The 13,339-nt window shown below is 57.9% G+C and overlaps 2 protein-coding genes across 2 annotated transcripts; one reads left to right on the forward strand and one right to left on the reverse strand.

Annotated features, from left to right (window-relative positions):
- The first annotated feature begins 1,216 nt into the window (after nucleotides 1–1,216).
- Nucleotides 1,217–10,663, forward strand: LOC111149015 (major facilitator superfamily domain containing 7). Its single transcript, XM_022505893.1, has 10 exons — nucleotides 1,217–1,363; nucleotides 4,683–4,841; nucleotides 5,036–5,249; nucleotides 5,398–5,474; nucleotides 6,767–6,904; nucleotides 7,043–7,159; nucleotides 7,856–8,008; nucleotides 8,282–8,439; nucleotides 8,685–8,794; nucleotides 9,349–10,663. Exons 1-10 carry the CDS (start codon nucleotides 1,217–1,219, stop codon nucleotides 9,519–9,521), a joined length of 1,446 nt encoding a protein of 481 aa, XP_022361601.1. The 3' UTR covers nucleotides 9,522–10,663.
- Nucleotides 10,416–13,236, reverse strand: LOC111149016 (myosin light chain 5). Its single transcript, XM_022505894.1, has 6 exons — nucleotides 13,135–13,236; nucleotides 12,893–12,968; nucleotides 12,015–12,119; nucleotides 11,501–11,579; nucleotides 10,886–10,934; nucleotides 10,416–10,582 (listed from the first exon to the last, which is right to left on the reverse strand). The coding sequence occupies exons 2-6, from the start codon at nucleotides 12,954–12,956 to the stop codon at nucleotides 10,481–10,483; spliced, it is 399 nt and encodes a 132-aa protein (XP_022361602.1). The 5' UTR covers nucleotides 12,957–12,968; nucleotides 13,135–13,236; the 3' UTR covers nucleotides 10,416–10,480.
- Nucleotides 13,237–13,339: the final 103 nt, after the last annotated feature.

Below are 13,339 nucleotides of genomic sequence, written 5' to 3' on the forward strand. Positions count from 1 at the left end.
ATTAGATCTGTAGATCAATCTGGGGAGAACTGACATTTTTACTGTGTTGAATCTTCCAATCCATGAACATGGTAAATCTCTCCCTTTTTTTAAGGTCTTCATTGATTTCTTTCGATATGTTGTATAATTTTTAGCATACAAGTCCTGTGTAGAGTTTGCTAAGTTTATACCTGTTGACCTTAAAAATAAAGGTCAGTTATTTTACCAGAAAAAGAAAAAAGTTTACTCAGGAATAGCAAAGAATTGCAACGCAGGACAAGAAAGGTACAGCCAAAATCACAGGCTAGTCCAACACACAAAGGAAAGGAAATGTTTTTTGAAAGAGAAGGAGGAGGGCACCTGGGTGGCTCAGCTGTTAAGCGTCTGCCTTCAGCTCAAGTCATGATCCTGGGGTCCTGGGTTCAAGCCCCACATTGGGCTCCCTGCTTCCATGGGAACCCGGCTTCTCCCTCTTCTACTCCCCCTGCTTGTGTTCCCTCTCTCGCTATGTCTCTCTCTGTCAAATAAATAAAATCTTTAAAAAGAGAGAGAGAAGGAGGAGGAAGTTGGGAGGGGTTGTTGGGAATGAAAGTCCACTGGAGAAAGGCAAGAGCCTACCATGATGGCAGTTTCTCATGGGCTGAGCTGCAGGGGTGGTTAATTTCTTGTAGGAGATGCAATGCACATCTTTTCCTCTTCTGGCATGTAACTGATGATTCTCTCCTGTTAGCAATTCTTCTTTTAGGGTCTGTACTGGCAATTTTTTTTTTAAGATTTTATTTATTTATTTGACAGACAGAGATCCCGAGTAGGCAGAGATGCAGGCAGAGAGAGAGGAGGAAGCAGGTTCCCTGCTGAGCAGAGAGCCCGATTCGGGGCTCATCCCAAGACCCTGAGATCATGACCTGAGCTGAAGGCAGAGGCTTAACCCTCTGAGCCACACGGGGGCCCCTGTACTGGCAGTTTTTGACACTGAATGGTACCCACCCACGTGCGCTCGTCCACCTCAACGACCACAGAGGTCGTGACCTGTTTGGCCCCTGCCAGGAGACTTTGTGCCTGTTTCTGGGGCAGGGATTTCCTTCCTGGCTGGCTAATGGAGGAGGGTCCAACCTCGTCCTGCCCTAGGGGCTGGGACTGACCCCGCGCGGCCCGCCCCGCGCGCCTGGCACCACCTCTCAGGGCGGTCCTCGCCCAGGCGCCGAGTTGCTCAGTCCGGCCAAAGGAGCGGCCGGCGATGGCGGGAGAGGAAGAGGACCGACCGGAGGACCGACCGGGCGCCGACGCGACCTCGGCCCTGGGCGCGCTGCTGGGCTATCGCGCCTACGCGCGCCGCTGGGTCTTCCTGCTGGTGCTCAGCCTGCTGAACTTCTCCAACGCCACGGTACAGGGGTTTGGGGCGGCCTCCCGGCGCGGGCGCGGAGGCGGGCCGAGCGGGGACCCCGGTCCGAGTCATCGCGCTCCTCCCACCTGCCGGTGTCCCAGTGCGCCCAGGGTGCTCGGTCTGCTAGGACTGGGCGGCGGGACCGCTGGGAGTGCAGGAGCCGGAGACCCCAGCAGGCGCGGAGGCGCAGGGCCCCTTCTCCTGGCTGCATAGGGAGAAAAGGGGTTAGCGTCTGTCCTCGTGGTGGCAGAGCCTCTTTCCTGTGACCCATAGTGTTTTGAAACACTCCCTCTCCTGCGTCGGAGGACAGGGGAGTCACTGGCATAGCCGAAAAGGAGTCTTCCAGTTACCCCACCCTCCTGGAAGACCCAACACCTGGCAGCAGGCCTCAGATCCGGCTCCTGCCCTCCCTCTCCAGACTCCCCACCCCACCCACTCCCACAAGGCAGGGCAGGGCCCAGCTGCCTTGCCTTTGCTCACCTGTGCTGTGGAGGTCCTCACTGCATTTCTGACTCAGCATGTGGGGCTTCCTTATCTGTATGCCCAGTCTCTCTGTAGCTCCCCAGCTGGGGTCTCCAGTGACGGGTTACCTGTTCTAAAATGGTTCCCACTGCTGGCAGCCACTCAGCCCCTGAGACCAGTTGATCAGCCACTGAGAACAGGATCTGCCAGTTATTGGGGACCAGCTCCCCAACCTGCTTGTCCCCAACTCACTCCGAGCCCTCAGGTTGTACTGCCCAGGGCCTTGGGCCCCTCTTTCTCCAGCCCATCGCAAACAGTGGGCTCAGTGGGGTGAGCTTTTTGCTGCCCTAGCCCCTTGCCCCTTGGACAGATACCCATCTGCACTTGAGTGGACAGGGGGTTTGGAGCCAGCCTTCCCACACCTGACCCTCACATGGCCACCTGCTCATGGGGTCAGACTGCAGTGCTGTCCCACACCATGCTCCGCGGGGCCACTCTTTCACTTCCCTGGTGCTGCCTGCTATGCCTTCTGTGTGTGCCTGAAGGAACCCGTCTACGACCACTCAGCTTATCACAGAACCCAGGGACTTGTCAGGCACATTTGGCCACCAGGTAATCATGTAATGAACAGCTACCTTGACAGCAGGCTCCACAGCTGCGGGAGGCTGTGAGTGGCCGAGGGACGATTGGGAAGTGCAGACTCATGAGCAGGGATGGGCAGGCAGGTGTGGACATTCTGGGTAGATGCTGCCTTGGAGGTTCTTGAGCAGCAAGTACTCCTGGATGTTATCCCTTGATCAGGGTCTTTTCCTTCCTTTCCTTACTGGCCTGGGTATGGAGAGCCGGCTCTGTGCTGGGACAGGTGGCATCCATGGCCTGGCCTGAAGTCTCCTATGACTCTGGAAACCTCTTTTTTTTTCTGTGGCTTCTCACCAGGTCCCTGTGTAGCTGACTAGAAGGCCATAATTGGCTTTTGGTGCAGTGGTCTAAGGACACAGAGCAGGGGTCTCCTTCAGCCCCTAAAATGGCTTTGATGAGTCTGAGAGTGCATGGGTGTGGTGAGTGGCTTCTAGAACTTCCTTGGACACTGAGACAGCATCCTGCTTACTCCCCTTTGGTCCACGAGTTACTATGGAGCAAACGGGACTTTCACCAGGAACGGTGATCCCTGCTGTGGTCACCACAGTGAGCATTGACCATCAGGCTCATGCCAGCCAAGTCTACTCGTGTACTTGGTCTGCAGCTGGGTGGCCGCAGGTCCCACGTTCTGAGAGGGCAGTGTCAGAGGCAGGTGGAACAGTGCCTGGAGTGAGACCCCAAAGGGGAGCGAGGAGACTGCCCAGTAGTCTGGGCAGGAACCAGCATGTGGAGCAACTATCAGCGCGCTCAAAGGGAGGTGAGGGGTTACCTGGCAGGGCTGGAGAAGGTTGAAGGGAATTCTTGTGTGCTGGGGACATACTGTTGTCCTCATGTTACCTGGCACAGTTCAGACCTGTCTCTGCTCTGCTGGCCACAGACTTGGGGAGGAACAAGGAACGGGCTTGGCTCGGCAGGGCAGGGTTAGAGAACGGATACCGAGCCCTCTCTGCTGGATCAGGCTGGGCAGGAAGCAGCGGGACCTGCATGGGGTCTCCTTCTGCACCTGGAAGAGCTGTCCTCTGCTTTGTCCCTAAAAAAGAAAAAGGAAGAAAAGGCAGCTCTTGCTCAAGTTCTTTGTCATGTGAGGCCTGCAGTCAGTATCTGCTTGGGTCAGCAAGTCTCACCACGGAGGGTGTGGTCCTGGGGCCAGCTCCTGCATTCCTGTGTCTCGCAGAGTTGCAGTGATGGTGGACTTTGATTTGTGGTACCCTTGTCTTTGGTCCCTCCCTGACCTGCTTCGCATCTCTCTCCTTATAAGCCTTGGAGAGCCCCTCTTCTCACCCATCATCCTTCAGGGAGGAGACAGTGTCTCACCTCCACCAGGAAGTCTTCCCCACTGACCTAATTGAATGTACTGTTTGCAGAAGATCTGTGGGGTTAAAAGTCCCAGTGTTTGACAGCACCTGAGGGTGGGAAATGTCACCTGTTACACTGTCATGGAGGGTCTACCTCCCAAACACTTGGGTCTCCTGTAGGAAGGTGGGCTGGCCTTGGGCAGGGCCAACACACAATCCAGGGGTTTCCACCTGGGACTCCGAGTTTCTAGACAACCTGGAGATACCTTTTGGGCCTCTTTCTTTCCTCCTTCCCTGCCATGGAAACATCCCTTCCACTATCCCTTCAACGGCTCCAAGCCCACCCTGCTTCCTACCCTTATCTACCTGGATGTTCACCACAGACACTGAGTGTCCCCCTTCCCCCAAAATGTGCTGCTCTGCCCAGCCATTTGGGCAATCTACACATCTGTGTGACTGAGGTGGCTGGGCCACTGGCTCCCCTCATCAGGATCTCCTTTTCTAGCCTCCCGGGCCCCAATGCCATCCAGCACTTGGCCTTCATGCCCACTCACCACATAGAGCTTCCCTTCCCCCTGCAGTCCTCTGCCTGTCACTGACATCCCTCTGGGCCTTCTCCTTAGAGGGTCAGTCTTGGCAGGACTCCGGGTCCTTTAGGCTCTGCTCCGGTCTTCGGCCTCTGTCTACCCACCAAGACCATGTCTGCGGGATGATCTGCTCCACATTCCAGGCACACTGTCTATCTGACCCCCGCACCCCTGCCACCTGGTACACTCCCTCAGAGGTGACTAGGTGAAGAGCCTGGCCCTTATGGGACTGCTGGACATTCTGTGCCTCAGGCTGGCTGGCCAAGCCTGGGACAGCGGGTGGCTGTGGTTTCTGTGGTGCCCGGCCCCAGGACTGACACCAGTGTGTATCCACAGCTGTGGCTCAGCTTCGCTCCCGTGGCCGACACGATTGCCCACCACTTCTTCCTCTCCACCAAGCAGATCAACTGGCTTTCGCTAATCTACCTTGTGGCGTCCATCCCATCCGGCGTGGTGGCCATCTGGGTTCTGGACTCTGTTGGGCTCCGCTGGGCAGTGAGTTGGAAACCAAGCCAGGGCTGTCTCTTAGATGGGGCAGGGTCCTTGAGTAAGGAAGGGCTCAAGAGCCATTGCTTCCTCCCCGGGGGGTCTCCAGGCAGAGTCATTTGGGTGGCAGGGCAGTGATCAGGGTGCTGGTGGGGTGTCTGGGCTGGCCAGGCAGTGCTCTGTCCCTGTCCTTGTCCCTGCAGACCGTCGTGTGCGCGTGGCTGAACTTTGCTGGGAGTGTGTTCAGAACTCTGCCCTTCCTGTTCATCGAGATCCAGGACCCATTTGCCTTCCTAATGGCTGGGCAGAGCCTCTGTGCTCTGGCACAGACCCTGGTCATCTTCTCTCCAGCCAAGCTGGCTGCCTTGTGGTTCCCGGAACACCAGCGAGCCACAGCCAACATGATCGGCACCATGTGTGAGTGACAGGGGTGAGGCTGATGGTCTTCTGGGCGTTGTGGCACCTCTGCACTCCCAGCTCTTGGAGGGCAAAGGGCCCTGGCTGTGGGCTGGAGACCAGGCCTGGCCATGGCTGAGCAGACATGTGTCTCCGTCTGTCTATCCAGCAAACCCCTTGGGCATCCTGGTGGCCAACCTGCTGTCACCTGCCCTGGTGAAGAAGGAGAAGGATATCCCTATGATGGTGAGGGAGCTCATGAGGTACATGCACACATGTGTGTGCATTTGTGTGTGGTGCATGTGTGCATGGTGGGCTCACATGTGCATACGTGTGTGGTGCATGTGTATGCATGACGGGCTAATATATACATACATGTGTGTATGTGTATGGTGCACATGTTTGCATGGTGAACTCGTATATACATACACATGTGCAAGTGTGTGGTGCATGTGTGTGGTGCATGTGTGTGCATGGTGGGCTTACATGTACATAGGTGTGTGTGGGTGTGTGTGGTGCATGTGTGTGTACGGTGGGCTCACATGTGCATAGGTGTGTGTGCCTGTGTGTGGTGTATGTGTGTGCATGGTGGGCTTGCATGTGCATAGGTGTGTGTGGGTATGTAGTGCATGTGTGTGCATGGTGGGCTCGCATGTGCATAGGTGTGCGTGCCTGTGTATGGTGCATGTGTGTGCATGGTGAGCTTACATATGCATAGGTGTGTGGGCACGTGTGTGTGGTGCATGTGTATGCACGGTGGGCTTACACGTGCATAGGTGTATGTGCGTGTGTGGGGTGCATATGTGTACATGGTGGGCTCACATGTGCATAGGTATGTGTGCATGTATGTGGTGCATGTGTTTGCGTGGTGGGCTTGCATATGCATACATGTGTGTTTGAGTGTGCCCCTGCCCCTCCCTGTGACCACATTAGCAAGTACACTTGGTGCCCACAGGATTTTTCCACATGCCTGAGGTGGATGTGAGGTTGAGGGGTAGGGGCTGCAGCCAGAGGCCAGTGTGTCTGCTGAGCAAGGGAAGGGTGGAAGGAAGGGTCAGTGCAGGTGGCAGGTGGTTGGCATTGAGTGATGGAAGCTCTGGGAGTGTCTAAGGGAAGAGCTGAGCTGGTCCAGAGATTCAGGGAGCCAAAGATGTGGCTGCACTGTGCAGGTAGGGAGCTAGGATTTTGGTTGGGTTGGGAAGTGGGAGCAGGCTCAGGCCAGGTTTGGGGAGTGCAGCTCGGCATGTGTTGGGGTCATTCACAAAGACAGGCAGAAAGGGTCAGTCAGCAGTTGGATGGGTGAGTCTGGGGCCCAGGGAGAGGGTTGGGCTAAGGGTGTCACTGTGGGAGTCATCTGTGGGGGATATTTTGAAAGCCTGGGTTCTAGAGGAAGCAGGGCAAAGCAGGCCCTGGGGCTTGCCTTTGTCTGCCTAGGGATGGCTGGCAACGGAGGCCCAGAACAGTGGGTGTGAAGCCCTGATGTGCATGTGTGAGTGCACACACACACGTGCACACACTCACGTATGCCCTCTCCGCAGCTGGGCATCTATATCATCCCTGCCGGCCTCGCCTGTCTCCTGGCCACTGCCTGCCTCTGGGAGAGTGTGCCTCCCAGCCCACCCTCTGCAGGGGCTGCCCATTCCACCTCAGAGAAGTTCCTGGATGGGTTGAAGCTGGTTAGTGCTGTGGGATCCAGGGCTGGGGTGACCTGGTGTGGGGAGAAGGCTGAGGAGGGAAGGGGGTTAGGACAGGCCCTGCTGGGGTATCCCCAGTATCCCACTCGCTCCCGGGCTGAGCGGCGCCTTCCCCTCCAGCTCTTGCAGAACAGAGCCTATATCATCCTGGCCGTGTGTTTCGGAGGCGGCGTCGGCATCTTCTCCAGCTTCTCGGTTCTCCTGGAGCAGGTCCTTTGTGTGAAGGGCTACTCCAACGTGAGTGCTGGCCCCACCCAGCCCCCTCTCCTGTGCAAGGATGGGGCTTGGGGGCCATTGCTAGTACCCTGAAGACTGCCCCAAACACTGGGTTTCCATGCCTGAACAGGGTAACCTCCTCTTATGGGTGGTATTGAGAGGTTGTGTGTGAAATGTTGTGTTGGGTGCCAGAGGCAGTCTGATCTTGGGGTCGTGGCCTTGGGGAGGGGTGGTGGCAGTGCCCAGAGATGTGCTGGGATTTTGTGTGGCTCTTTTCACTATCTTTCCCACTGCCCCACCCACGTTGGCCCCAACCCTGCGGGTCTCCAGGGAAGGGTCGTCTTCTGATATTTGGAGATTGGGAGGGCCTTGCTCTGCTCATAGCATCTCTGGCCTTGCCCTCTGCTGCCTGGCATCAGCCCTGGGTGTGGGATTCAGGCCTGGTATGTTCCAAACTCATGAGCAGCACACGGGCACCCCTCAGTGCCTTTTCCTTTAGCAACTGTTGGGTTCCTGGCGTGGGGTGCCACAGGAAAGAGGCACCTGGGGGGGATGTGCCATCACTCACTCATGGCTAACCATGCAGCTGAGCTTTCCATGTCACCCTGCCGCGGGCTTCTCGGCTATGGCATACACCCTAAGGATGGGGTCCTTCTCCTGGGGCCCTGGTATCACCGTGACCCAATGATGGGGCACCCCTGACCTCCTCTCCTCCAGGAATTTGCAGGCCTTTGTGGGGCTCTCTTCATTGTGTTTGGAGTCCTGGGGGCACTGATTCTCAGCCTGTATGTGGACCGGACCAAACAGTTCACTGAAGCTGTCAAGATTGGCTTCTGTCTGACCTCCATAGTCTGCGTGGCCTTTGCGCTGGTGAGAGTCCCTTTGAACCAAGACCACCCTACAGGGGTGTAAGTGGGATGCTCTGGGACAGGGCCACTGACAGATGGGTCAAAGCAGAAATTCAGACCTTCTCAGGCTTAGACACTGCCCACTGGGGTGGTCCCCGACCCTGGCCACTGGCCCATCCCTGCTCCCTGCTCAGTTGAGAGGGGGTGCTGGTGCAGGGCCGGGCTGGGGCTGGGTGTCCATGCTGCACACTCTGACTGGTGCCCCATCTCTCCATGTGGCTTACCATCCCCCTAGGTGTCTCAGCTGCAGGGACAGACCTTGGCACTGGCCGCCATCTGCTCACTGCTGGGGCTGTTTGGCTTCTCAGTGGCGCCCATCGCCATGGAGCTGGTGGTCGAGTGCTCCTTCCCTGTAGGTGAGGGTGCAGCCGCAGGCCTGGTCATCGTGCTGGGGTGAGTGTCTGTCTCTCCACCGCTTCCCTGGGGACCCCAGAGTCCTCGCCCTCACCCCAGCCCTGGCTACACAGTGGGTAACCAGCCTGCTCAGGCGAAGGTCACCGTGTTCTGAGCTGTGCAGTCCTGGGCTAGCTGCCGTGCCCCACGCTGAGCAGAACAGGACACTGGCCTCAGAAAGCCCAGTGGCACTGTGAGTACTGAGCAGTGCCCAGGGCAGGGCTGAAGGCCTTGTGTCTGTCCAGGCAGGCCGAGGGTGTGCTCATCATGGTCCTGCTGACTGCCCTGACCGTGCGTCGTGCGGAGCCGTCCGTCTCCACCTGCCAGGATGACCAGGGCCCATTGGACTGGACGGGTGAGTGCCCCCACCTGCATAGAGACCCCAGAGCACAAGGTCGGTGCCTGGGCCTTCCTCACCCCCCTCCCAGTGCTGGAACCTCCCCTCCATGGGCCCCTTTCTCTTGGCATCTTTCACTCTCCTTTGCATGCACTGGGCACCCACAGGGCAGGGGTCCTGGGGGTTGGAGGGCAACGAGGCTGACCTTTCCCCTCCAAGGCTCACTGTGCTGGGAGTAGGCCTGAGACCCTGATGAAAGCCCAATGTCTGAAACCCATGTGAGTCATTTTGAAATGAGACCAGGGAAAGAGACAGGGAGGCAGAGAGAGATGGGGGTGAGGTGGCCACATCTGGAGACCCCATACTGCTGACCTTGGAGCTCACCACACTTGGGTCTGTGAATGCCCTCAGGGCCTGTTGGGAGCGGGGACAGATGTTTCCAGGTCCCTCTCTGCTCATGGCTAGTGGGGTCAGCTGGAGCTCTGCCAGATCTGTGGGTACTCTGGGTTAGGGATGGGGAACTCTGGCTGCTTGAGCGAGCCTCAGAATAGAGCTGGGCTATGTCTCCCCAGTGTCCATGCTGCTGATGGCTGGCCTGTGTGCCCTCTTCAGCTGTTTCCTGGTGGTGTTCTTCCACACTCCGTACCGGCGCCTACAGGCTGAGGCCCACGTGAGCCACTCCATCCAGGAGGACACGTCCCCAGAAACTGCGAATCACGAGCCCCGCCCGGCAGCTACGCCCTGAGGCTCCACGTGGGCACGCCCCCACCACCTCCAGCATGGACTGTAGGAAGCTCAGGCAGGGGCCACTCATTCCCAGCGCCATTCTCCTGGCCCTACCTGCTTGTTTGGGGGAGCCCTGAGCTGCTGGAGGCCCCGGGACCTGCAGAGAGGTCACAGGGGTCCCTGCAGAGTTCTGGAAGCCAAAAGAGCCATCAGTGCATCAAGAAGTGGTCCTGGGGACATGAAGGGGTGGCCAGGAGGGGTGGGCTCTGTTCCAGGGTGACAGCATCCAGCAGGTGCCAGAGGGATTTGGAGTCCTTGGCACACCCACAGCAGGATGGCCTAGGGGAGACCCTGTGGCTAGAGCAAGAACTGCTGGTGCAGCCACAGGGCAGGCTGGTGCCCCAGTGGCCAGGCCAGACCCAGGGTGGCTGGCGCAGGAGCAGTGTATGTGGGATGGACCTGGCTTGAGGAACAAGGGCTGAGGGGAAGCCTCATGGATTGGGAGTCCTGAGGGCCCCTGGCATGACTGAGGCTGGAGTGGACAGTTGTGAGAAACGGCTTCCTTGAGGAATCCCAACCCATACTTTTTCTCGACCTCTGCCGACTGCAGAGTGACTGACTCCTGGAGTGAGTTCGAGGACAGCAGGTGGAGTCAGGCTGCTCTGGGAGGGGGAAGCAGAGGGAGGGCCCTACAGGCAGAACCTCCCACTCCAGGCAGATGCTCCCACCCCTATGAGACCCTTCCCCTCCAGCCTCTCCCAGTTCCAAGCACACACTTCTACCCCCCATGGGTCCTCCCCCAAACTCTCCCCAACAAGGCAGACACTTCTCCCAGCCCTAGGCAGAAGTCCCGCACCTGCAGACCCTCCCACCTCCAGGCGGACACCTTCTCTCCCCCTCAGACACTGGCAGGCAGGTTTATGGGTTCATGTTTATTGAACTGGCTGCAGCCCAGGTGGGGATGGGGGAACGTGCCCCTCACTCCTCCTTCTCCTCCCCGTGGGTGAGCACATAGCTCAATGCCTTATAGTCCAGGTTGCCTGCAGCATCGATGGTAGCAAACTGGAACATCTGGTCCACCTGCAAGCCGGTCCGGTTGGGGGAGTCAGGCCCAGGGGGGAGGGGAAGGAACAAAATGGTCTGGTGAATTACAGACACTGAACTCCAGCCGGGTCCAGGGTTGTTTTTGCTTGTGGGGGTGGGGGAAAGGGAGGTTGGGGGGGCACATGGCAGAGCCAGGGGTGGGGTTGGGGTATCCTGCCCACCCTGATGCTGCAGCCTCAGGGGGGCCCAGGGTGAGTCCCCCTAGCTAAACCCCCTATTCTTGAGCTTCCCAGAGGCACATGGGGTAAGGAAGTGGGGTGAGGGCAGAGTGGGCCAAACCTCTTCAGCGGTCATCTTGTCTGCCTGGGACATCAACAGCCGCTTGATGCTGAGGAAAAGGAGGGAGGAGCCAAATTAGGCTGCACTGAAGAAAGGGATTGGCACTGGAAGAACTGGAGGGGTGGCCCCAGGGGAGCCCCATGACTTGGGTCGATTCACACTGTTGGCTCTTCCACCATGGGATACCCCAAGGTGGGGGTCTGGTCACCCTACAATCCCACCCACTCACAGCACAGGTGCCTCTCAGAAGCCTGACTAAAGGGTGAGTCCTGGGCACCAGAGAGTGGTTGTCAGGGTCTTTACTGACTCGCACGCTCTGGGGTCACCACCCCTGGGCGGGGGGGCTCCATCTGCAGGGAGGAGACTGGGGGGTTAGGGGCAAGTGCCTGGTATACCACATAGGCCCACTCCCCCCAAAGGGCTTAAAGACCCAGTGATGGTCCAAGTGGTGATGACCTCCCAGGCCACTGGCTGGGCAAGACTGGTTTTGCCATCAGTTAGGGACTCAGGATCTTGAGGATAGGCAGCCCAAGGCCTGGGGACTGAGGTGGGGTGAGGGGAGGTGGGCTTGGCAGCCCTCAGGGGTGATGCCTAGGTGCCCATAGCCACACTCACTAGTCCTTGTTGATGCTGCCTTTGCCATCAGGATCCAGCATCTTGAAGGCATTTAAGATGGTCTCCTCAGCATCCGTACCTGCCCACAAAAGGCCTTCAACTGTTTAGGGCTCCAGTCCTGTTCTGGGCCATCCCAGGGCTTGGCCTGTATGTCCCTCCAGCACTTGAGCACTACGGAGACCCTGCAGCTCCCGCTCTGAGGGGCCTGGGGGTCCCCAGAATCCCGCCTAGGCCCAAAGGTGGAGAGAATGCTCAGTGAGTGAAAGACAGGTTATCACCACTAGGCAGACAGGAGGAAGGATGAGCTCACATGCCCGCTGGTCACATGTGTGACCCACGAATGTGGGTACCAGCATGTCAAGTCCTAGGGTTTTTCAACAAATCTGAAAATTAGGATTTTTATGTGAAATATCTGAATTTCTAAGCGTTAGGAGCTAACAAAACACACAGTGTCTTGCAGACTGGCCTGAGGGCTGCCTTTGGCCAGGGAGGAGCCTGGACCCTTGGCTCTCACCTGTCAGCTTTGCCCCAAACATATTCAGGAACATGGTGAAGTTGATGGGCCCCGAGGCCTCCTTGAGCATGGCATCCAGCTCGTCATCCTTGATGTTGGTTTTGCCTATCACCAACACAAGACCAGGCAGGAATGTCACACCCCCCGGCTGTCCTGCTGTTGATGCATCCGCTGTCCCCATTGGTCTCCCACCACTATCATTCAAACTGGGAAGGCCAGAAGGAGGGAGGTGAGCCAGTGGGGGCGGGGGGTTTCACATGGCCCAGGTGTGGGGGCCCAGGTCTGCATGTTAGCAGAACCCAAACCCTGATCCCTGGGGAGATGGGCAGCTGGGGAGGAGGAAGAGGTCATGCATGTAGCCCAGGAAGACCTGTGATCTGCTTACCTGAGTGTAAGGGGGCCCAGAGGAAAGAAACCTACCCGTTCTCCCCCCCTGGGATTGCCTCAGGCTGAGAACGTGCCCCCAGATGGGAAGTTGAAGAAGAAAGGGCCAGCCTTTGGCTCTTCAGAGGACCACGAGCTGCCCTCCACATCTTCTCCCAAGTCTGTTTCTGGGCTTCCTTGCTAGGCTTGGGGGAAGGAGGACAAGCCTCTCCATGTAGTGGTGTCCCTCTGGGGTCTTAGTGCTTCCCTGGAGCTTTGGTCCCAGCCTCCCATCCAGAGTGCCCGTGCTTCAGCTGTGCCACCCACCCCACCCTGGGATGCCCTGATCGAGCCAGAGGGATCTCTTCCCTAGGGGAGGCCCAGCCTGCCACCTTGCAGCCCATGGGAAATGGGTGTCAGGTCAGGCTGTAAGGCCCAGGTGCAGAGCAAGTCTCTCCAGGACTGAAGGACACCCCGAGGCGGGCTGTGGTGGAGTTCTGTCCCATGGCACCTACCCAGTGAGGCGTAGGTGTCCTTTAGGTCTTCCTTGTCGATAAAGCCATCTCGGTTCTGATCCATTAGTGTGAATGCCTGAAACGCAGGCCAGTCGCACCATGTTAGGATAGGCATCTACTCTCACTGGCTCCAGAGTGAGGCTCACGTAGGGTCTTTCGGTCAACTGCATTACGATTCACAGGGGACCCCTTGGGCAGGAGTTACTGTGTGGAGTGGTCCTGGGACAAAAGCAAAGCCTCACCTCCTTGAACTCCTGGATCTGGGTCTGCTCAAAGTTGGAGAAGACGTTGGATGATGCCCTCTGGGCCCGTAGGCCCCCCCCTTCCTTCTTCTTAGTCTTCCTGCTGGCCTAACGTGAGAACACCAAGGCTGAGGGGCCTGCAGGCTGGTGTTTTGGAAGACAACACAGAGGATGGGTGGACCATGGCACTAGGGGTTCCAGGGGG

Source organism: Enhydra lutris, unplaced genomic scaffold (assembly GCF_002288905.1).
Source record: "Enhydra lutris kenyoni isolate GAN:26980312 unplaced genomic scaffold, ASM228890v2 scaffoldscaffold21, whole genome shotgun sequence".
In the NCBI taxonomy this organism is placed as follows: Eukaryota; Metazoa; Chordata; class Mammalia; order Carnivora; family Mustelidae; genus Enhydra; species Enhydra lutris.

Bases quoted from the DNA above. Each gene is read 5' to 3' on its own strand.
- LOC111149016 (XM_022505894.1), bottom strand. From the start codon at position 12,956: ATGGATCAGAACCGAGATGGCTTTATCGACAAGGAAGACCTAAAGGAC. The intron at 11,580-12,014 runs GTGAGAGCCAAG...TTTTGTGGGCAG, and splicing joins GTTTGGGGCAAAGCTGACAG to GTACGGATGCTGAGGAGACC. The intron at 10,583-10,885 runs GTTTGGCCCACT...ACCGGCTTGCAG, and splicing joins ACAAGATGACCGCTGAAGAG to GTGGACCAGATGTTCCAGTT.
- LOC111149015 (XM_022505893.1), top strand. From the start codon at position 1,217: ATGGCGGGAGAGGAAGAGGACCGACCGGAGGACCGACCGGGCGCCGAC. The intron at 1,364-4,682 runs GTACAGGGGTTT...GTGTATCCACAG, and splicing joins TGAACTTCTCCAACGCCACG to CTGTGGCTCAGCTTCGCTCC. The intron at 8,795-9,348 runs GTGAGTGCCCCC...ATGTCTCCCCAG, and splicing joins GGGCCCATTGGACTGGACGG to TGTCCATGCTGCTGATGGCT.